General features: G+C 42.7%; 3 protein-coding genes across 5 annotated transcripts in view; 1 reads left to right on the forward strand and 2 right to left on the reverse strand.

Moving 5' to 3' along the window:
- slc35f3b (solute carrier family 35 member F3b) overlaps nt 1–4,648 on the forward strand; it is a 54,874-nt gene extending 50,226 nt beyond the window's left edge. For all 3 annotated transcript variants that reach the window (XM_042215477.1, XM_005915470.3, XM_005915471.3), the window contains 4 exons: nt 437–562; nt 1,449–1,641; nt 1,751–1,840; nt 2,106–4,648. In XM_042215477.1, the coding sequence (XP_042071411.1) occupies nt 437–562; nt 1,449–1,641; nt 1,751–1,840; nt 2,106–2,347 (651 nt within the window). In that variant the 3' untranslated portion in view covers nt 2,348–4,648. The remainder of the gene's footprint in view (nt 1–436; nt 563–1,448; nt 1,642–1,750; nt 1,841–2,105) is intronic.
- A 301-nt stretch (nt 4,649–4,949) lies between these two features.
- Nucleotides 4,950–7,559, reverse strand: LOC102302887 (5-hydroxytryptamine receptor 1D). The gene is made up of 3 exons (XM_005915550.1): nt 7,397–7,559; nt 6,874–7,034; nt 4,950–6,245 (listed from the first exon to the last, which is right to left on the reverse strand). Exons 1-3 carry the CDS (start codon nt 7,557–7,559, stop codon nt 4,950–4,952), a joined length of 1,620 nt encoding a protein of 539 aa, XP_005915612.1.
- tarbp1 (TAR (HIV-1) RNA binding protein 1) lies at nt 7,309–23,536 on the reverse strand. The gene is made up of 29 exons (XM_005915472.3): nt 21,504–23,536; nt 21,301–21,398; nt 21,143–21,212; nt 20,756–20,904; nt 20,606–20,658; nt 19,026–19,123; nt 18,786–18,921; nt 18,601–18,697; nt 18,256–18,345; nt 18,022–18,169; nt 17,678–17,944; nt 17,133–17,230; nt 16,873–17,031; nt 16,566–16,789; nt 16,211–16,442; nt 15,901–16,089; nt 15,594–15,793; nt 15,442–15,513; nt 15,206–15,326; nt 14,544–14,654; nt 14,315–14,464; nt 14,131–14,217; nt 13,832–14,034; nt 13,661–13,742; nt 13,405–13,576; nt 13,127–13,312; nt 12,045–12,169; nt 10,632–10,768; nt 7,309–8,384 (listed from the first exon to the last, which is right to left on the reverse strand). Exons 1-29 carry the CDS (start codon nt 22,426–22,428, stop codon nt 8,204–8,206), a joined length of 4,860 nt encoding a protein of 1,619 aa, XP_005915534.1. The 5' UTR covers nt 22,429–23,536; the 3' UTR covers nt 7,309–8,203.
- Between the last annotated feature and the right edge of the window lie 43 nt (nt 23,537–23,579).

A 23,579-nucleotide genomic window follows, 5' to 3' on the forward strand; every position in this document is an offset into this window, starting at 1 on the left:
TGAAGCTGTGATAATTGCAGAGGCGGGGAGTGGTGTGAGGGGGGATTTGGTTTGTAAACACGATGGCTTTGTAACGGAAATCAATGTCACACAATCAAGCCAACACTGTAAAAGCTGCCTGTCCTGTGTTGGAAGCGCTTACAGGGTGAATCTGAGAGCAGGTCCTTTCTGCACTGCATGTAGAAAATGTAAATATCAAATGAAAAGCTTGTTTACTATGAAATAACAACCCACCCACTAATTAGGCTGCTTCAAGCCTGGTTCTGTGAGGCTTGTTATTTCTGCACTGAATGACAAAGCTGAGGCCATGTGGGCCTGCTGTGTCCCTCCGCGGCGGTAAGGGGATAAGGTGCCTTTTTCACCAAACTGTGAGCAGCATGTTGTCCATCCTTCCCTCACTATTGCTCTCTCTCTCTCTCTCTCGCTCTCTGTATAGATAGTAGCTGCTATCTTGGCCATAGCAGGCATCGTAATGATGACCTATGCCGATGGATTCCACAGCCACTCGGTCATCGGCATTGCTTTGGTCGTGGCCTCTGCTTCGATGTCAGCGCTCTATAAGGTATTTGCTGTGCGATACTGCAGATTTTGATATCGATGTGATATCAACTAAATCCAGGGCCAACATTGATGATATCGATACTTTTAAACTACAAAAGCAGCTTATGATTTATGAGATGAATCATCATCAAGTGATATAACAAAAACACACCTTTCAGCTACTCGTGCATATTGAAGCTGTCCGTCTCTGAAACACTTTGGGTTCTGTTGTTTCCGTGTGCTGTAGTCTATACACAAAAAAGGACATTTTTCATATTGCATGTTTGAGGTATACTTTTCCACACAATTCAGTGAGCTACATACTGAACTTGGAGGACATTCTTTTATGCTAGTATCGATCCGATACAATGCCAACGTTGGTATCGATACTATCGGTATTTAGATCGATCCGCAAAACCTCTAGGATTTGATTGCATTTCTCAGTGTGTATTGTACCGCTGAGCATAAAGTTCCATTGTAGCGCCACTTCTATTCACGGTGGAATAAAAAATAGGTAAGCATGCTGTATGTATGGACACGTCTCTGTAAGTTGCCCTGTCTAGCTCCCTTCTAATTATGTAACCAGGTGGCAGAAGACAGAAGGGGATTATGTAGTGTGAGACTCACCTGCCAGAAGTACGCAATACCTACGCATTTGGTTGCAGGCCTCAGGCTGTGTTACCCTGATCAAGGAGGTTACAGGACAGATATTATATAGCTATGTTTTGACAGGGTCTGGTCTCCTTTGCCCTGCTGTCTGTGCCGCCCTAATGTGATAAACAGACAGCAGTGGCCCTGGGCCAGAGACATGGCAGGTACTTGGCAGGGTTTGCCCTCTGTAATATACCTCAGCTCCTGAAGAGGGCAGATTCGATGTATGCATCACTCTCCTTCCTCTTTATTCTCAGGTGCTCTTTAAGATGGTGCTGGGAAGTGCCAAATTTGGAGAGGCTGCACTCTTTCTGAGCATCGTTGGAAGCACCAATTTTGTTTTCGTCAGCTTTGTGCCAGTCATGCTGTATTTTACACACGTGGAGTACATCGAATCACTCAGAGACATCCCATGGGCCTACCTCTGTGGGGTCGCAGCCCTGCTTTTCGGTATATGGCGACAGAGCAGTAATGTGCACCGGCTGGTTGTGTAATCTACAAATAGCAACATTCTCATCGTGTAGTCCGCTGCTGCTCTAATTCTGCTTTGTTCCTACAGCTTTCAACGTCCTGGTGAACTTTGGCATCGCGATAACATACCCGACATTAATTTCCCTTGGCATTGTCCTAAGTGTTCCTGTAAACGCCAGTAAGTCTCCTGGCTTTCCTCTAAGAGTGCTAGCTTTTTATATCTGGTCACCATTTAATATTTGATGGCACTGGATTCTCCCAAAGGTTTCTATCTATATTTGATGAGAGACTCCATTTAATTTTCAAACCAGGCTCCCTCTCGATGTACAACTAACCATTTTTATTTCATAAACACGCACAGTTACAATTTACATTCATTTACATAAACCCAGTTGTTCCCTTCTATTGACACAGTACCTATTTATTTATTTGTTTTTTTACAGTGGTGGACCTCTACACGTGTGAAATTCACTTTAACTCGGTGCGCCTCATTGCTGTGTTCATCATTTGCTTGGGTTTCCTAATGCTGCTGTTACCAGAGGACTGGGACCAGTGCATTATCCAGCTCAGCCAGAAGCTGCGCAAACGTGACGAGCCAGCAGAGGGCAGCGGAGAGGCCGGAGCTGGCACAGGGCTCAACTGGAGAGGGAGAGCCAGGACCTCCATGTCAACATATGCACTTTGAATATATGAAATATCATCACACAAACACATATACATGAGGTGGGAGGGAAATGAGGGGTGTTAACCCACGTGATCTGCCTGGTTCCTTGCCTTTTGGACTGCCCTCTGATCTGCAGCTTTTCAACCGAGGGGAAAGATCGCGTTTCATTCATTTGGCATCATTCTTGCTCACAAGTTAACCAAGTCGGTGCATGGACTTCTATCATTTGTAATCCTTAAAATGATCAGGTATAACTGATTGAACCATGCATTAATTTTGCTGTACCTCTTAATCATTCCTCTGATTCCTCGCCTCTGGGAAGACTCGCCAACTTGCCTGATATATTTCAGTGAGGAGGAATAAAGAGGCAGACATCTCTCAAGGCAGCCCTAACACCTTGTAGACCAGCTGGCTTTAACATGTACACATTTACACACCTCTAAGATCCAAAGAAGAATGCCTACAAAGCTGAATGCCTGAAAACAGAACACGAGGCCCGGTAGCCTTCTGCGGGTGTAAACTTAGTGACAAATACCTGCCTTTTGTGCACTTGTACATAGCTATATTTCACACCTTGGATGTCCCAGAGCTGTGGACCTGTGAAGCTCATCTGGTGTGAAGGGACCTGTCTGGACGTCTGAGGATCAGTCTGGGCTGAAGAAGCTTTCACAATGTGTCTCTCTATTCACTCTTAGAGAAGAGGTCAGTTTCATTTCATCCGCACTGATTGGCTCCCCGTGGTTATGTGCTTTCCTTGGGCTAGACTCCCACTTCTGTCAACACTCACTCATTGTTCGGGCCCCACAGTTTAGTCACGCGATATCTACATTCGCTTTCAATGCATTATATCATTGAGGTGTTTGTCAAACAGTGGGATTGCTTTCAATCCATCCACAAAGCAGTTGCCTAACACTTGCTTTATGTTGCCAGCACACCAGTAGGAAATAGCGTGAACATTTTATTAAGCAAGCAATTTAAACAAACACATTCAAATATTGTTAAAAGCTTTGATATCTCAAAATAAGACTGACAGGTTAATGGAACTACCCCTTTAATTACTTTAAACACAGCTATCTCTGAGCCTCTCTTTTAACATTTTAGTATCATATGCACACAGACAAATGTGCAGCAGTTCAATTACATCGTTTCATTTCGCGTGGGAATTACAGACTGGAAAACTGTCCCACTGTGGCTTGAGGAGAGGAGTGCTGACACACGGCTCTTCTAGTGTTCAAAAAAAAGAAGAAGAAAAAAAGAAACCTTTGTCTGCTTTCGTTTATCACATTTCTGAGGCAAGCATCACAGCCACCATGGTGTGGTTGACCCCCGAGAGAAACTGAGGTGCACGCCTTGTAAAGCAACGGTGGAAACTCTGCCTTGTTGTGAATGTACGAACATCACTCGACCACACACACGCTCGCAATGTGCTATCTGTTTTTTACAGTGCCACCACAGACTGCTGCACAGAGACTGTTTAATACTATCCTTCTTATACTCATCTGAACGATTTTCTTTTTCCTTCTTTCTTTATTGAGACAAACTTGACACGTTTATATTTGTTTGCATTTGGTTGCCGACTTAACCTTGAGAAGACAGCGAGTGACGTCTTGCAGAACGAGCATGCACGTACTGTACGAGCAGATGCAGCCGAAAAAGTCCACTTCACTGCCTTTTCTTTGTTTCGCAATAGAGTACATTAGCACTGTTTCCCATTGTCATTCTGTATGACAATAAATAATAATAATGTATTCCTCTGGAATTATTGCTAGACATAAATGTAAACCTTTGTAAGGAATGATGATTTTTACACTGAGATGCAACATATGATTATCACATTTGAGGAGGAGATGTTCCGAACATGAATAAATGACGGGTTTATTAGAGCTACTGTTGGGTGTCTTCAAGTGTAATCACATGTACTATATAAAAATATTTCTTTTCAATACATTTCCTTGTCGAGGTTTTTTTTTTCTTGCCAAAGAAAGTCATCAAGTAAACAACTGAGTGACAAACCAAACAATTTGGCAAGGTTTAGCAGGTGTTGGGTGAGACAGCACACTTAAAATTAAATTTAAAAAAAAAAAAATCAATGAACCTGGAAACCAATTTAGAAGTACACTGCTTTTTTTTTTGTTATTTATATAAACAACTGTAGTCTTGGTTACAAATCAGTCTGATTTGAGCTTATAAGTCTGAGTTATCCAATAAAGGCAAACTAGAAACCACAATTAGCTTAGCATGCAGGTATCTGTGGAAACGTAACCCAAACAGGCAAGGAGGAGATGATGCAGACTCCACACAGAAAGGTGCCTGAGACCTTGGATAGTCCAGTGACTACTTCCATTTTTTTAATTCTAGGACAAATGAATTATTTGTTAGCTTTGATTTTTTTTTTTTTTACTGATCTTCTGTGATAATAACGTCAGTTTGCTTGGGTTGAAGACTGGTGGTCAGACAAAAAAAAAAAAAAGGGAGATTAATCAGAAATTAGGTCAAAATGGGATGGACATTTCCATTTTTCTTACATTTTCTTGACCAAACAATCAATTCATTGCCGGATAAAAATAAAATAATAAAATAGTTGTTAACTGTGGTCTCATGTCTGACGCCACGGGTATCCTGACTAAGTAATATCATGCTCAACTCTCACTGTTATCTGGCCATAGAAAAAAGTGGCCTGCCGCTCCTCGGTCACAGCAGAAAAAGGTAGTCTGCTGCCCTCTTGTGGCCGGGAGGGGACCTGCAGGCAGTCTGCTCTCCTGTCACTTGATGCATCTTGCCACGTAGACCTCTTTTGAGGATGACACACACTGCACAGATGTTTCTCAGACTGATGTTTGAAGTCGGTGCTGACTGTGAAAATGGAGTGAGAACACAATGATCTGTTGCTCTCAGAGCTGGAGGCCAGCCCGGGATGGGTTGTGGTCAGCGTGCTGGGCTCGCTGCTCCTTCCATCGTCTCCCTCTGGTCTGAGCTCATTTCCCCTTCCCACTACGCTCCCCAGACGAATGCTTATTTTTTGCCTGAGTCCCTGAAGAGCGTTTTGGAAACGCTTGCTAAGCAGTGCGTACAGTAGAGGATTGATATCAGAGTTCAACAGCACCAGCCAGTAGGAGAAAGTAACAGCAGAGTTTGGGACTAGGGTGGACTGGCCTGAAATTGCAGTTTCTGTGGCCTGAACAAGGGCCACGCTTATGTAAGGGGTCCAGCAGAGGAAGAAGGCTGCGATGACCATGAAGAGCCGGACCACACCATGGTGGCTGTGATGCTGCTGGGAGTTCTGGAGAGGAACTTGGGAGGCACTTTGAGCCAGGAAGGAGAAAAAGCGCCTGGACGCCGACCTTCTCTGCTCTGTGGTAGCTTCAGGAAGAGCATCGTTGATATAATCTTCTTCCCCTGTACCAACTTGAGACACAAACTGTCCACTTATGTGGTAGATCAGTGTCGATGGGGTGTGGTGGCACCCGCTGTGCTGATTGGAAGAATCCCCAGGAGCATAGTCTGGGAGAGTCCTGCAGCGCTGCACGGAGTCCTCGAGAGTGTGGATCCTCCTGGCGTGGCTGCGGGCCACCTTGACAATGTTCACGTAGCAGAAGAGGATGACCACTGCAGGTAAGACGTACGAGAGGAAAGCCATGAAAGCGGTGTAACTAGGACTGCTGGCCCAGTTCACTGCACAGCTGTACATGGGGTCCACATAGCTGACTGAGCTCCAGCCCAGCAGTGGGGGGCAACTGGTGGCCAGCGCCTGCAACCAGATCCACAGGACCACAGCACAAATTCTCCACAGGGTCCAGCGGGAGCTGTAGCGCAAGCAGTCTATGATGGAGTGGTAGCGGTCGAGGGCAATGGCAGCCAGGGTGAGTACAGAAGCTGTGCAGTACACAGAGGAGGTGTAACCCACATACGAACAGAGGTCCTGTCAGACAGAGACACAACCTCATCACACGTGCACACAGTGGAGCAAAGCAAAAACGCCGTTTCCGGTGTTGTGCCAAAAACTGATTGCCTGCCAAAAACTGATTTCCAATGTTTGCGTGTGTTTTTTAATGTGTAACATCGTTACGTATGTTGCTAAACAGACTTTGGTGAACAGGTATTACAAAGGGGTTATATATAAAATTACAAAATTGCCTGTTTCTCAAGTATCTTTGTGACTGTGTTATTGCACTTACATTATAATCAATCAGCTCCCTTTTGTCCACGTAAAATATATTTACAGAACTATTTTCGCATTTGTTGCAATTCCAACTGTCCTCTTGGCCAGATTGCTCTTAAAAGAGACATTTTTCAAGTCAACAATATTTTTTTTTAACTGCATACATAAAGGATACATAAAACTCACTGCCAAAAACTGATTGCGGCTTCTACCTTGTTACAGGAATGTTGTTTGTTGCTCAAGATGACGTGATATCATTCATGAGGGATACATTTGACATATGTTTCACATATGAACCACCAACGAGTTATTTATAGCAGTTTAAATTACAAGCAATCACTTTTTGGCACAAAATTTAATCACGCTAGACTGGACACGGATGACGTACCGTGCAATCCACCCATCCACGGTTCATGACGGACAGGGCAACAAACGGCATGACCCCGATACCCACCAGGAGGTCGCTGATGGCCAGGTTCATGATGAGCACCGACGTCACCGAGTGGAAAGTTTTGGTTGCAGCCACAATAACAATAACAAGAATGTTGCCTACACAGAAATACAACAACACAAGCACAAACACGCCGTGACACACGGGTCAGACTAGTGGGTGGATATTAAAAAAAGTATTTGTTTTATTTGTGACTCAGACAGAGAGGCAGAAATTAATTAATTCTAATTAGTGGATACTACAAGCACTATGTTAACAGAAGATCCTATAAACACCTAAAATACTGAAATGCAGGTAAATTTACCTTTAACAAATCTTTAAAGCTCTACTGTGTCAATCAATGAATTGTTCTGGTACTGAAAGTGCTTTTTTTCCACTTTATGGATATGAGAAGATCACAAAATTTTTAGTAATTAAAATACCTTAATTGGCAATTAAGTATCAGCAGATGAGTCTGTACCTGTCACGGCGCCCAAACACATCAGCACCATGAGGATCTCCAGGACCAGCTGGGTCTGCTTGGACACCCCCAGCTCCGAGCCTTCAGTCCAGTTTGCACTCACAGTAGTTGCTACCTGCAGGAACAACCTGGGCTCCAACCAGGAGCCACCCGGATCGTCCATATCCCAGTCAAATAACTACTATCCTCACATGATGAGTCGAGTACAAGCCCGTCTCCACAGGAAAATACACAACTGTTATCGCATGTAAGCTACTCCATCTGCTCCTGCTCTGCCCGGAAGGTCTGCAGGTTTTAAGGGGAGGGAGGGGGACGTATGAGCACCTGCTGTACCTTATTTAACTCTTTCAGTGCTGAATGTGTTATAGAAAATCACAAATCATTAAATACAGGTCAACATAAAAAACAAGAGTCATGTTTATTTATACATTTAGAAGAATCCAAGCAGTATTTAAAGATTAAGTACATCTCATTGAATACTGTCATTATAATTCAGTCCCAAAGCTCCATAGTCAGCCTCCAAAGGGGAAAATTTCCATTGATGCTTTGGCTCTTCTAACACAGACATTGTCTTCATTAATATGACAGCAAGCAGAGTGGAACATTTAGACATAATAGCCAGGGCAGATCTTTATTCATGACTCTCATTAAGGCCTGAGAGCAGCGCCGATGGCTCCTGACCACGCTGTCTCGACAGAAAGCCCTTGAGGTCATGATGTGAAGAAGCTTTACGCCTTCATTTAAAGTCTCCCCAGGAAATACTTTTCTCAGGAGATCGGCAAGAGAGGTCAGCATCAGGTGTCTTCATCAGCTGCGTTTTGAGTCGACCTCTGCCGAGCCAGAGCTGAGATGTTGTCGCGTGTATTCCCAGATTAACAGGGCAGCGCTCACGTGCACGTTGAGTGAGCGGATGATGCCTTGTTGAGGGATCTCCACGCACACGTCCAACATTTGGAGTAAGTTGGCAGGAATACCTTCACGTTCATTGCTAAAAGGAAGAAAAATAAAGAGGGGAAAAGAGTGAAGAATGTAACAAAGCATACATAAATATCTAACACTAAAATTAATTTCATTCAGATGAATCGTCTCTAATTCAATTCACATAAAAGGAGAGCACCATAAATCTTTACTCAAATCCAGTTTAACCTCTTGAGAAAGGCCACTCACTATATTTTCAGCAAGTGGAGCATTTGGGATATGCTACTATCTTATAACTAAATTACACCTCAGTTAGCGAACTTGCTGCGCATCCTTTCCACAAAAACTTCTGTGAAATCATCCTGCACAGCATGCAACTAGTGAGTATACTATTCAGTTCAATTATATTTATATAGCGCCAAATTACAACAACAGTCACCTCAAGGTGCTTTATATTGTAAGTTAAAGACCCTAAAATAACAAGAAGAAAAACCCGACAATCAGCCGATGCCCTATGAGCTAGCACTCATAGAGAAGCGGGAAGGAAAAACTCCCTTTTTAAAGGAAGACACCTCTGGCAGAACCAGAGGTTCAGGCTACGTCCACACTAGCCCGTATAGATTTGAAAATGGCGTCTTCGTCTAAAAACGCTCCGCGTCCAGACTATCGTTTTCAGTCGTTTTCACAGAGTTATGCGTCCACATTGAAATGGCCGAAAACGCTTACGTTCCAGTACAGCGCATGCGTGAAACGCAAGAAGATTTGGCCTGCCTCGTTTAGTCTGCCGTTTATTTACTTTCCGGCTCTTTAAAACGTCGCGGCAAAATGTTGAGGAAAAGCACCGAGTTTTTTTAAAATGGACTGACAATGAGGTGGAGTTGTTGCTGCGAGAAACCCAAAAGTACAAAGTTGCAAAAGCGATTGAGAATTAAACAATTTGAAGAAAAGCTATCTGATGCATGAACAGACTGATATTAATCTTTAACAGGGCTGTCAAAATTGAGAGCAAACAAAACAACTGCTGTATAATCCCCTCCGCTATCTTAGTTTAATTGGTCACATGACTGTTTTCGAAAAGGCTCCGCTGTCCACACTGCCACATGAAAACGCCGTTTTCAAATCTATCCTCTTTGGAGAGCATTTTCAAAACGCTGTGTTTTCCTTGACTGAAAACACCGTCTCAGTGTGGACGGAAGGCCAAAACTAAAACGTATTAGTGTGGACATGGCCTCGGGGGGGGACAGCTGTCTGTCATGATCATTTGGGGGTGAGGATAGAGCGACGGGACAAAGAACCAGAGATTAATAACAACAACTGATGATTAAATGTACGGTAGTGTCTACTGCAGCTGATGCTTTTTTTTTTTTAAACTTTCCTGTGGCTTTGTGACGCTACCCATATCATTTCATTTAAGAGCTCTTACCAGGATCAGCCTTCAATTTCTCAAGTCTTTGCAATTATGAGTGAAAAAGCTCTTAATACAGACAGCTAATGAGTGCAAGTCCAATTCAAACTGTAATCAAATGAGCTCCAGCAATACAGGCCAAGCAAAGCAAACGCAAAGACTTAATGACTTTGACCCAGTCTCTACTGAGGGTGCTGCACAGTAAGAAAGCGTGATTTGATGAGCTACATTTATCTTCGCTGTGAAAGTGGGTGACATAATAGCAACCTGATGAGAAATTACAGCTTGGCCATGCTGCGCTGAGGAGAGCGCAGCTGTGAAAGCACTCGCATGGGTGCTTAAGCTAACAGCGCTGCTCGCACCTCAGTTGCCTGAATGGTGAACAAAACCAGACACCCACACAGAAGCCAGCACTATTACTCTCTCCCTCTCTGCCAGGGCAGCTGCACAGAATGAGGCTGGCTGCTAAAAAAATCCTGTCACGCAAGCTTCTAATGCCTCAGTTTGCTACAAACTGTAAAAACAAATACACGCACCGACTAGGAATAATTAATAGGAATAATTGGGCCAAAATTAAGACATTTCTCAATCATTGCACTGCTTGTGCTGTTCTGTATAATTCATGGCTTTTCCTCTGCTTCTCGGGGACAGCCAATTATATCTCAGCATGCCCAGACAGGTACACAATTGAGAGGAGATGTGCAAACCCCACAGGGACGCACACTAAACTGGCGAGATAAAATGAAATGGCCTCGTCAGCGCTAACCGTTATCTATGTGACAGTCACAATGGCATGGGAACACTGAGGCCTGCGTATGTTTAGGCACAGCTGGTTGGGTTTAGGGAACTGAATGATGGAAAAACACCACACAGAGCCTTTTTGGACTGTGACAAAATTAAAAGCTGCCGTACCCTAAAAGCAACAGGGTCTTTTCAGGGAACTGGTACTCCTGGAGGCTGTGACTGTTGGCTGTTTGCTCCACTCCCACAATGCAGTAACCTTCACTCTTCTTCACCTGCAAGAATTCAGTGAGCTCCATTGGCTTCACCTAAAGGACAGAAACAGTGTAAGATTTTAGAGATTGTTTACACAAATATTCTTTTAAAACAACAATTCCAACAATCAAGCTGTGATAAACTGTCCTCGTATATTTATAAGGACGGTAAATTCAGTACCCTTCTGCTACAGACTTTCATGCTGTGATATCAACAGCAGATTTTTCTGCTCCTTACAGTGGATTAAAAGATGTTTCAGACCAATTTAGTTTTTCCTGAGGAAATGCACCAGTTGCCTGGAATTAAATTGAAAGCACTTTTACATCAATACCAGATGTAGGGCAAACTTGCATACAAATCTTAAAAAGACTTGAGCTCAGTTTAGAATGTGAGATTTTATGACTTGAACATCATCACAGCAGCAGGATACTGCATCCAATACTGCATCCTCTCTGAGAGGAGCTTTGTGCAATTTACACAGCTGGCCCAGAAGATCTATTAGTCACTTACATCCCTTTTTTGCACGTATTCACAGGTTCTACAGTAAAGATCACAGGCAGTCGTGCTGAGAATGATCGAGCATTTTTAATTTTCAGCAAAAGTCCAAATATTGTTTCCTCCAGGGAATGATGTATCAAATTGTCTGTGACAGTCTCCAGTTTTGCTGCATAATACAATCATATATTCTAATTCTAACATATATGGCAAGCACTAAAAAACCCACCAAAACCCATCACAAGGCAAAAAAAGAGCTTAATGATGACAAATGGTCTGCATGTATATGTACCTTAGAGTGTTCCCTGTGTTTTAGTCACACTTTGTGCTGAGTTGCCATCAAAAGCAACCTGGAGTTGAGTTTCTTCAGGATATTTCAAAAACATTTACCACTTTATCACCTGACTCACTGCTTCATCGCAGTCAGTCACATTTTATTACACTGAGCCCAGAAGTTACTGCTCACTATTTATTGTACTCAATATAAAAAACATTTTTACTTTTATTTAGTAGTGCTGTCAGAGTTTTGTGAACCACTGTTTAAATTAAATACATGTATTAAAAAGGCCTCTATATTCAGAGTGTTATGGTACATCCATCATTAAAATTCCCAAACAGTACAAAAAGAATGAACCTTTTAGACACGTGGGCCTTTAAATACAGAGCTACTGTAACTCTCAATAATGCATATCTACGGATTAACTGAATAAACAGCATTATTTCTACTGCTGTCTGGATATTCTGTGTGTGTGTGTGAGATCCTGACAATCTATTTTAACCTTAATCTAACCATGTGCACTTTTCGTCAAAATAAGTTTATTTTCTGCACATCACCTCTAACAAAGGAAGCCACAGCTCAGCTGAGACGCTCAGGGACTGGAAGTTTTTGTCATTCACGTGGCGGAGGCTATCCAGAACCAGAGCGCTGGCACCGAATATTTCACAAGTCCGGCAGAGACCTGCAGCGACAAAGACAGTATGTTTGATTTGGGTGGGGTTTTTTTTTTAAAATAAAAATGCTCCATGACACAGGAGGTTAATAAAAAGACTGTTCCAGTTTTGAGTTTCCTAGAACACCACTGTGTGTACAAAGAGATGCAAATTGAGTCTGGGATTCAAAGTAAAACATTTACAGAAGGACCAGGCTAACAGTCTTTCTTGCATTACACAGTATCAATATTGGCTTAAAAAATCTTTTTCCTCTATAAACAAATTCTCATTGTGTTCGTGCCTTATCACCTGAGACAACAGCACTCGAGTACACTTCCAGAGAACATATATTATGTGCTTGATGAAGGCAGGTGCAAAACCGTGTAAAACCAGATAAGATGGTTCAAATGGATGTGTTTCTCTGTTCTTCTATATCATTGTTACGAAACAGAAATACACTGACATTGTGTAAGGGGTTTGTGCAGGGGGAGGGGCTTCCACACAAGGTAAAACTGAGAGCAGAGATCCAGGGAAGTGCAGAGTCATTTCAAGTCATTCTGGAAAAGCAGCTCTCATAATCTAGCTAAAAGGAGTTTTCACTTGTGGTTTCGAAACTCCTGATTGGCTGCATTTAGGACATAAGGGCAATATGAGTCAATTGTGGTCATGCTACTCGCGACCTCAAGTTCTCAATCTGTGGAAACTGCAGTAAAATTGTGGTGCTCTCAAAATAAACAATAAAAGTAATAAAAGTTGGTTAAATGATTTATTATTTAACAGCTCACTTTGTGTTTACTAGCAGCAACACGCACATGTTGTGTGTATATATCTCTACAGCTGTCTACCTACTGTCTACATGTGAGGTGTTCAGGGGCCATCTGTAAATTGCAGCTGCAGAAAACAACTCTGCTTACTCGCTCCCTAAACGTAACCCGTACTAGTAACCAAAAATGTACAATAATACATTGATGTGTGGTGCTCCTGACCTCCCAGATTGGTGGGCTTGTCGATAAGCGAGGCCACAACCAGCAAGGCACCGTGCAGTTTTCCCAGTCTAGCAGCCCTCTGTGGTGGAACCAGCTGAAGTTCAGGCTCCTGCTCCTGGATGCCCAGTCTCCAGGGCGTGATCTTCTTTTGCACCTCAGCCCAGCGTTCCTCCTTATCCTGCTCACCTGGAAGACATAAAGCCATGACGGTCAATAAGAGAAACCTTATCACTGACTGGTGCTTAAGAGTGTTACTACTACTACTGCTACTACTGTACTTCTGTCTTGCTGGATCCAGTCTCCAGGTTGAAGCTGGTTCAGATCAAGAGCAGGATTTCTCAAAGGCAAAGATGGACCTTCTGAGAAATATGAGAGTTTCTCAAATTTCCAGGGTGGTATCCACTCATCATCAGCCAACTCAGAAAGACTGGGAAACGTACAGAATATTGTCTAGGAAAGCAAAATAAGAAAGAAAACAAGCATGTTAGACTGTGTTACTATATTTTAGCAGGATTTAATTGCAAAATAGCGTACCTCAATACTGTAATCCCTGATTGGATGAAAGGCACCAAAGAAGAAGTGCTCCTGAATCCTCGTCCAGTTTTTGTTGGCATTTCTACATGTGAGACAGCAAATATGTACTAAAGCACATTAGCCTGATGCAAAGAACAAAACCTGCCAACATTTGAACCGCTCTGCTCTCACCCAGTGCTCTGCATGGCTTCAGCCTGGTTCAGACAGGCCTTGATCACAGAGGAAAGCCCCCCTAAACCATCTGCCTCTTCCACGTGGTTTTCCGCCAGGCTCCACACCCTTTTCAGAGCCAGTAAGGCATACAGGCGCACGCTGAAGTTATGGTTAAAACACGACTGCAGGATGACGTCTAGTGCTTTTCGCAACTGCGCCGCCTTAAGATATAAAAGAAAAAACACAATGTGAATACTCAAGAGTTGATAATAAAAACAAATACTGTCTGGGTGGGAAAAAATAATTAGAGATACTACCTTTTCTTCAAGATTAGGAAAGATGACACTGAAATGTACGAGAACAGATAAGAAAGTGCAGACGCTCGTCTTAGTCTTTTCGTGATCCTGCACAGAAACAAGCACCAGAAGTGGTTTATAATTTAATTTAGAATGAAAAACCATTCCCTCCAGTTCTACAGAGTTTGAAAGAGCTGGAGCTCACCAGGCTGAAGCAGGACCAAAAGCTGTCAGTGTGTTGTGGATATCGGACAAGGATCAGAATCATCATCCATTCGATCAGGTACTTGACAGAAGCCTGGTTACTGCAAAATCCCGCTTCAAACACACGACCCCACAACGTGGCAACAAACTCCTGCAGATGAAAGCGCAGTCACTCACAGAGAGGATCAGTCGATCCTGGAAGATTTAAGGTGAGTGTGTGACTATCTTACCTCTCGGAGTTTGGGCAGCAACAGCAGCAGTGTTTGCCATACTCGGTTTTTAACACGATGTTGCAGGGAGTTGCTGTAGTAACGCACTTTTGACCTTGATATATCATTATCCTGTAGAAATGAAACAAAAATCATGGGAAAGGATGCAAAGTGGTTGTAACTGCTACTTCGCCATTTATTTAAAAGAATCAGGAGCTCATCTGGTCCACAATCCATCGCAATTCCCAGGTTATTGCCCATAAAACGACAAGTGTCACCTTGATCTTGAGCAGAATTTGGGTGAACATCTATGAGATGATCATTGTGTGACCAAATTATGACCAAAACTGTGGGTTAATAATTCTTGTGAACTGTGACAGGATGGACGGATAACAAATCCTCGCCGTGGAATAAGCTCTAAGGCTAATTCCGCATTCTGATTTTCTTTGAAAGCTGTGAAAGAGTTTAACTTCAATTTAATGCCTGTATATATTAATTTGCATATATTTGTGAGCTCCAATCAGTCACAACTGATGGATAAAAAGTAGAAAAAACCAAAACTATCATCATACAACGATCCACTTTGGAAGTTTGATTGCTGGCAGTCATGTAGACCTGGAGTCTCACCACACCACAAAAAAACCCAAAACACACTGCTGTGAACCTGACAAGGCCAAACGCACCTTTTTCAACAGCTCCATTGCCACTTCCTCCATTAGTCTTTGATGCTGGAGATTAGAAGAATCCAGGTGGCACAGGAAAGCCAGAACACATGTGCGAGGCAACTGATCATCTCTGTTATCACTGGAAAATAAAAACAGTTGTTCAGCTGTGGAAACATCCACACAGCAAGAGAGACCTCTAGTGGCACTATTATAAATCATATCAATAAGAAGTGAGCTGTCACTGAATTGTTTACCTCGTTACTGCGACATTAGCTGCACACTTTTCACCAAGTTGCTCCACATATATTTGGACATCCTGGACGAGTCTTGGAAAGAGCACGATTAAATAGTTAAAACAGCTCTAAGAAGCTACTAAATAAATGTGAAAAATGCGGCTAAGCCTTACCGTTGATCTCTCCTGAACACTGGACCGTAAACACAAGCTTCTGTAATTATGCTGATGTGGTTGAAAATACTAGAAAACACCGTGTCGGCCTGGTCACCGCTGCCTCCACCTGCAGGCAGCCACATCTGACAGCAGTGTTGAAGCAGTACGCCAAAAACTCCACTCTTTGACTGAGACAACTCCATCAGATCACGGGCGATCTAAAAACAAACACAGACACAACAAATATTAATATTTCATTATTGAAATTACATTTTCAAAGTCCAAATTTCTGTCTCGCTTCCTTTCCTGCTGTGAGGTGAATCACCTGTTTCAAAGTGGCCGCCAGGGTCGGAGACTGAGCTTGTGTCAGCTGAAGCAGTTTATGGTGGAAAGCCGTGGAGATGAAGCCTTTAAGTGCTGGCCAGAAGTCATTGGCATTAGTGCTCAGGCCTTGTACCAGCTCCCAGCTCAGACTCACAGCCTCCACACACAGGGCCTCTTCATCACGCACTAACTGGAATCAAATGTCACCACAACAGACGCACCATGAGGAAATCGCTTCATTGGCAGTTAGTTTATAACAAATTATTCATATAAAAACTGGAAGAAAATGACTGATATGAAATGAGCCTCACTTGCGGCAGGACTGTCTCCATAAAGGTGAATACAGGGAGCACCAAGTCACTGGGCAGGAGAGCCAGGGCCTCCACACTGCAACTCAAAGCAGCCTTGAGAGTCTCAGCTGCTTCTACAGACTCAGGAATTCCAAAAGCCTTAATCAGGAAATTCAGACAAATCCACTGGTCTCGCATAAAGTTGGCAGAGAAGCGTCCCCAGTCCTGTAGCAGATCTTGAACTTCCAGATCACTACCAAAAGAAGAAACAGGCCCATCGCTCATTACGGCAGCCGAGAACTTATATTCATCTGAATTAAAGTCTTTAGTTAGTTACTTTAGTTAAAAAAAAAATAAAAAAACGGCTTCCACTAACCAGTCTATTGTCTCTGGTTTCAGTAGACATTGATTGACATTTCCTAGAGATGTCTGACTGTGTGAGGAAGGCAGCTTTGGGCTGTAGAAGTATTCATTCAGTGATTTCAGAGCAGAAACTGTCTCTGGTTGTTTGTCAATCACTTCATGCTCCATAACACCACACACCGTGGCCAGCGACGCCATAGTAACTGCTCTAGTTACCTGGTATGCTAAAGAGGGGACCTGGCAACAACAATCAGTGAAACAATCAAAATGGTGACTGAAATCCTGCCTAATGAGAGAGACATTAAAGTTTAGGTTGGTACCTGCTGGTCTGGTTCTCGCAGGACTGTGAGCCCGTACTTAATCAGTTTAGAGAAACCACTGTGAGGAATCTTGTTGTGGTATTGTGGCATAGAGCGACACATGACAACCAGCTGCCTCAGGACATAAAGATAGAGCTCTGCTCGCTCGATATCAAACACCTGTTAAAAAAAACAGACAACATACGTGCAGATGTCAGAGTTGGCCACCAGGGGCATCTGTGTAATTGGACTGAGACTGGCCTGCTTGACTTGCTAAATACCTCCTGCAATTCCCCACACAGCCGCCTAAAGATGAACTCCTGGATGGGATCAAGAAGCCTTAAAATCGCCATCTCAGTAGATACCATCACACTGTCCCCTGTGAAACAGAGAGAGAGGTGGAATGTAATGAACATGACAGCGACGGTTCTGGACAAAATACTCAAAAAATAAAGGGATAAAATCAAACTATAAATCAATATAAATGTCCAGTGTTTCCTAATAAAGAGGTAGCAGAAGTACTGGGAAAAACAGCTTAATAATCAAAGGCAGTGATATCAAACTCATTTCCCATCGCACGCCACATACAGCCCACTTTAATCTGATATCATAAATGTCACCAATAGATGAAAGAAAAAGATAAAATATGCAGATCTCTCACCATCAAATAAACAGATGTAAAAGTGACATTTACAAGGACGTATGTTATACAATATAACACCAAATAATAATTTGGGAGGACAGGTTTAATGATTTGTTCAGTGAATTTAAAAAAAAAAATCAGATAGAACAGCTCGGACAATAATTCAGCGCTATCCTTGCAAACCTTGCTCCGCTCCGTCCTGTTGACTCCTTGGGATTTCTCCGAGCTGGAACAGTCTGAGCACCAGCTGCAGGCTCTTGTCACTCTTACGCAGAGGCAAGTAGATATTGGTGCTGACTCTGCTCAGGGTCTCCAGCAGTGGTGATAAAAGTGACTCCAGGGTGTTGCTGATCTCTGCCCCAGATTGACCCCTCTCCATGTCCACACACAGCAGAATAGCTCTGGCCAACTTATCGGCCTCCCTGGAGTCAGGTAACCTCTCGGTCTGACCTGGGAGAAGATAAAAAGCCTTAAAATATACACACACCAAACCAGCAGATACAGCGACTGTATCACTTCAGACTCACCTGTGCTAGCTGGGACTCGAAGATAGGAGACTATTTCGCCTTGAACATAAGCTCTTATGGTTTCCTTACTCGTTAAAGCACCAGTGCAATCTTCATCTGTAATCCTGGGCTTGAAACTGCCTTCATTTTCCAACAGCCAAGCACACAGCTGCAGTGATGCCCCAACATGTAGGATAATGATTAGGTAATCACAGTTTGCAATCTGAATCATGTTCCATTGTTGATACAGCGTACCTGCTTCCAAAGCTGCGTCCCTCTACACAGCGACTCGTCTGCACGGAAATGCGTCAGGAAGCTAAAAACATCATCGAGGGTAACTTCACTCTGACAAAAAAAACAAAAGACAAAAGCTCAGCTATTGGACTGAATAACTTAAGCTATAGTCTTACAGAAAATCTAGTAGAAGAGATCGATAAAAAGAGTAAATTAAAGTAAACACATCCATGTGATGCTGTCATGGCAATATAGACCAAAATATCAGATTTTTTGGTCGTAGAACAACAAAAGCTTGATCAACTCAGTACTTGGAAGATGTGCTTAATAAAGAGTCCAGTATTTTGTGTCGCACTTCTGTCTTACCACAACTGTGAGAGAGAGGGCACTGTTCAGCAGGAAGCACTGGGCAGCTCCTCTTAAGAGGACTTGATGAGTGATCATGGTGCAGCGTAGGACGTCCCTGTACAGACAAAAGACACACAATGACCACTTTATTAAGTGTCACCAGCTTCGACAGAGTATGTCTAAGTGTAACCACTGTAAGTTACCTCAGAGCAGTGAGCCCGCTGGTCCCCAGTAGTGGACATGGGGGAAGTTTGGACAGGGCCTGACAGAGGAAGAGGAGGGGAACTGCACACCAGTGTTTGGAGCCCAGCTGCTGAATCAGCTGAAGCAAGACATAACCTACAATGTGAACACAGTAGTCAGAGGTGGATTTAGCAATTTAACCATGAGCTGTGAGAGGACTTTGTTCATAAGTGTTCGCTGTGGCTTCTGTGACCCTTTACCTCTATGCTCTGTTGGCAGGCTACTGAAGAAGGTAGCCAGAAAGACTTCAAGTTTAACCCCCAGTTCGGGACAGTCTCCCACACTCTGACCAACTGACCTATATGTGGAAAGAAGCTGGGTTAATTAAGGCTAGTGCAAAGTAGAGATGGACCGATCCGATATTACGTATCGGTATCGGTCCGATACTGACCTAAATTACTGGATCGGATATCGGAGAAAAATAAAAAATGTAATCCGATCCATTAAATATCACGAAAGCACCTCACATACGCCGTAACTCACCTCAGAACGTTAGCACGTCGGAGCAGTATGCATCACGTGATAGAGCGCTGTGGCATGCGGGACCTGTCGGTGGTCTGGATAGCATTTGGAGCTTCGCTAGCAACCTGGCATTTCATCTCCGACAAAGTTATCCCCGAGAGAAGTAAAGCAAGTGTGTAAGTCCATCTCTGAATCTTTGTAAAGCATTCCTGCGTTAAGCTTAACGAGCGACTGCCTCTCGCTCTCCGGCTGCTACTTCAATCGTGAAACTGCTAATGATCAGCTGATCGGCTTTTCTGTCGCGAGTCTCTCTTGTTTGTTTTTGGTCCACTTTGCACCAGAAAGAGGAAACCAGCGGCTGAACAACAGCAGCACGTTTAAGCTTGATAAGCTGTTGTTAGAATTTATTTAATATTACTTTCTACACCAGGATCTTTTTCTACGTAGCTGACGGCTGGTAACTGTGCAGGGGCGGATCTAGCAAAGTTTAGCCAGGGGGGCCGATAGGGCATTAACAGGGAAAAGGGGGCACAAAGACATACTTTTCTTTCTTATTCTCATTTAAAATGTCTAGCTTTTAATAAATAATTATCTGACACCCAAAGTTTTAATTTGATGTAAAATGAATAGAAGTCAATTACTGTATATAGTAACTATTAAGTCTAATATATATACCCTAGTAAGCTATAGTACTTTTTCCTTTGGGAAGGTACCATCTGTGCAGTCTGCAATTTTGTTGAAGAAAGATGTTGAATCTATTTAATATTTCTTGAAAAATAATTGATTTCTGTGCATTTTTTTCACACTGCATCAAATTAAGGTTGATTACGTCGATTAAGCATCATGAGGTGGAGCGTGAGGGGTGGTTCCCTATTTTTTATTTATTTATTTTTGTTGTTGCTGGGAGTTGGAACCCTATTAGTTAGGTTGCTTAATATTTACGCTAAGTACTCTTTAAAATACCAGAATAGGGAGGATGGTGTAGGTTTAAGTTTATTAGATTGATCAGTATTGCTGAACTATGAAATATTTTTTTTGCTATACAGGTATAACAGAATAGCTTTAGTGTAGTTGTTGTTTTAAACTTGAGTATGAACTTGCAGCTGCAAAATGCAGCAAGATATTTTAAAAAAACAGTTTTGTTGATTAAAAAACACTATATCGGATTCATATCGGTATCGGCAGATATCCAAATTTATGATATCGGTATCGGACATAAAAAAGTGGTATCGTGCCATCTCTAGTGCAAAGCAGTACTTAACATAATAATCCCTGCATTACTATTACTTCCAATTGTTAATGAATGTTATATTCTCACCTGTGGAAGAGGGATGTTTCCGAGAGAACATCCATAAAGGGGCCAACGATGAACTTAAGAGCAAAGCAACAGAAGAGGAAACTTTAATGCACGCTTTTAACTTTGTACTGAATGAAAACAATCAAGAGCCAAGGAACAAATTAAGTCTACCTGAGAAAAGGCCAAAGCAAAAGTCGGCTGCTGAAGAACCCGGAGCTCGAGCAGATGACACACTCCTTCTCGCATTAAGGATTTATTCTCACTGTGGAACATGCGCTGGTACACACACAGCAGCCAGGAGGGGTGGAAGAGTCCTTGACCTGAAACATTAGAAACAAACTACCACTCTGAGATCTTTCACACTTACTTTACAGATACTTTACTTTTCAAAGAATTTAAGTGAGAAAAAACTGACCAAGGGATTTTCTACTTGACTTATGTACTTCAGAAAGAAGATATAATCAGTTCAGCCCATTTCATTCACAGAGGCCTAATAAGCTGGAAGACTCGCTACATCGAATCTACTTTTAAAAGGCTGAAATAATGTTTTTTCCTTGCCTTGATCATCATTCGCTGTTGTTTGGATCAGTGTGTCTATCCTGTTTAAAACTGGCCGGACCACGTGAATCTGCAGAGGGAGAGGAGGAACAGTAAAACAGATGTATCGAGATCCCTCCTTGGAAAAAGCAGTCAAACACTGGTGCAGGATATCCTACTTGGTTTTCCTCTAGAGTCTCCATCACCAGTACGTAATCCTCCCAGAACTCTCTGAGCAGCTTGCTCTTGCTGAAAGCCCATTTAAACAAGTTCTCATCTGCAACAGTTTAGGAAAAAAAGTTGTCTGACAAGCCATAAAATAACAGTAAACCTAAAACTGGCCTAATGTCTGCTTTCAGTGTGTGCGTGTTTTTTTTTATACCTTCCCCTGTTGCAGAAAGAGGACAGTCTAATCCATCCTCTTCAGACAGGGCTGCACACCTTTTCAGCAGGAACAGTGCTCTCTTTCTTGACACGCTGTCTCTGTGGATCAGTCCATCCTGAACCATCCTCCAGAACTGAAGGGACAGACGAGGGTCGGAGTCAGAGCAGCAGGAAGAGGGAAGGTGGTGGTGAGGTTTAAGGAGGTGGTCTGACAGGGCTGTCAAACACAGCAGAGTGCGCTCTGTAACCGCAGGAGTGCGGTTGGTGGAGTGCCAGCTGCATAGATCATCCAGGATGAGCTTGAGGATGCTTATTAACCGCTCACTGCTGAGGCAGTTCAGCAGACTTAAGATGACCCTGACTGGCTTGGAGACCAGTGCATCAGGGAGTGTCCTGATGGAAGAGAGACTAGAAGACACGGTGGTATGTGTGAGCTGTTCATCTGCTGCCAGAAACGGCAGAAGAGCAGCTACCACTTCACTCGCAACCTCCACACTGAGTCTTCCCGGAGAGGTCAGCTCTTCCTCTGACAGATGGAGTGAGGGCAGGATGGACTGACAAACTCGCCTGCACACAGCCTCGTTACAGAGAGGTACACTCACACTCAGTAGTCTGCACGCAGCTGCTGTGCTCTCCCTGCACCGCACACCTTCACCTGCTTCAGCCGAAATTCTGGAGAGGAAAGGCAGACACTTGGTCCAAAGGACCGACTCAACTTTATCTAAAACACAGCGTCTCTTTACATCTGGAAACGAGGTCGAGTCCGGCTCGATCAAAAGCGGTCCGAGTCCCTCAATGAAAGCTGTCAGCGCCTCCACCCGCTCCGTGTCTGGCCACGACTCACTCGGCCAGGAAAGAGACTCAAAAAGAAGGTCGTAGTCAGGCGAGCTGGATAACACTGCATTAATTAAAGCGGAATACATCGCGAGCGTCTGTTAAATTGCTAGGTATGAGCATAGCAAGCGAGCTGCTACCGGCTGCTACCCAGTAGCAGCACGTTTTGGTAAAACAGAACGTAAACTTCCGTAAACGTAATTCCCCAACTCTCGCGAGAAATGTGAGGCAGAAAAGAATCTAACGCTGAAAAAAAAATGCAAACTGCTCAAATTTAAATAGAAAATTAATAGTATATCGGTGACACAGTACAAAGAAGACGTTTTGGTTTATTTTAAGAGCGTAAAGAATTTATTTTCCCCATTATAAAAGAAAAAAAATAGTGCTTTCAAAAATATGACATTGACTTTATACTTGTTCATTTTACTGGCATTTAGTCAAAGTTTGTGTTTAATGACTGGGAACCTCATACAGGCTAAATACAGCAGTTCATTTGAACACAATAATAAAAAGGAAAAAAGAAAAGAGAAACAAATGCTCTTTATTCGTGGGTTACATAATACAAAAATACTGTAGCTTCATTATACATTTATTGACAACAGTGGTTCACAAATAAAAATTTTCTATAGTAATCATCACAACAGAAGGCAAACAGATTTGGAAAGCTTTGGCTGAATACACTGAGCTGTAAAGAAGTTCAATTTTCCACATCAGTAGTTACAAAGCTGTAAAAGACATGGGAGTGCACACTATACAAAAGTGTGTGTTAAAGTAATAAAAAAATGAACAAGATAAAACAAATCAACAGAGCTCAAACATGGCTATAGATAAAATGAGTAAATTTACATACAGAGAGGAATGCAAATCATGTCTTATGGCTGTCTGATGCATAAAACAACTGCATGGCTGTAAAACTTCACCATCAAAATTTTATGCCCCTGATATAAACAGATTCTGCCACTTCAGGAAATGTTTAAACAGTGTGAAATTTACAAAAGACAAACCTGATTAGGCATTTTTCAGTTTAGAAAAGCTGAAATGTAATAAAAAAGTGCAAGTAATATATATACAAAATATACAACATTAATAAATATGAACTGCTTACTACATGAAATGGTGCTGAAGTAATCCACAGCTTTTAAAAGAAGGATAATGTGTCTGCTGTTTGAAGTATACACATCCATCTTTACAGAAAAAACACATGCTGGCAACCTGTGAATTAAGTTGCATTGTACAGAAA

The sequence above is a fragment of the Haplochromis burtoni genome, unplaced genomic scaffold, assembly GCF_018398535.1.
Source record: "Haplochromis burtoni strain Fernald_Lab_line unplaced genomic scaffold, NCSU_Asbu1 Contig_12, whole genome shotgun sequence".
In the NCBI taxonomy this organism is placed as follows: Eukaryota; Metazoa; Chordata; class Actinopteri; order Cichliformes; family Cichlidae; genus Haplochromis; species Haplochromis burtoni.

Coding starts and splice junctions, on each gene's coding strand:
- LOC102302887 (XM_005915550.1), bottom strand. CDS start 7,559: ATGGACGATCCGGGTGGCTCCTGGTTGGAGCCCAGGTTGTTCCTGCAG. Junction 7,035..7,396: donor GTGTTTGGGCGCCGTGACAG/GTACAGACTCAT, acceptor ATTTCTGTGTAG/GCAACATTCTTGTTATTGTT. Junction 6,246..6,873: donor GTGGATGGGTGGATTGCACG/GTACGTCATCCG, acceptor TCTGTCTGACAG/GACCTCTGTTCGTATGTGGG.
- tarbp1 (XM_005915472.3), bottom strand. CDS start 22,428: ATGTATTCCGCTTTAATTAATGCAGTGTTATCCAGCTCGCCTGACTAC. Junction 17,032..17,132: donor TGTGTGGGGAATTGCAGGAG/GTATTTAGCAAG, acceptor TTTTTTTAACAG/GTGTTTGATATCGAGCGAGC. Junction 15,794..15,900: donor TGGCGGCCACTTTGAAACAG/GTGATTCACCTC, acceptor GTTTGTTTTTAG/ATCGCCCGTGATCTGATGGA.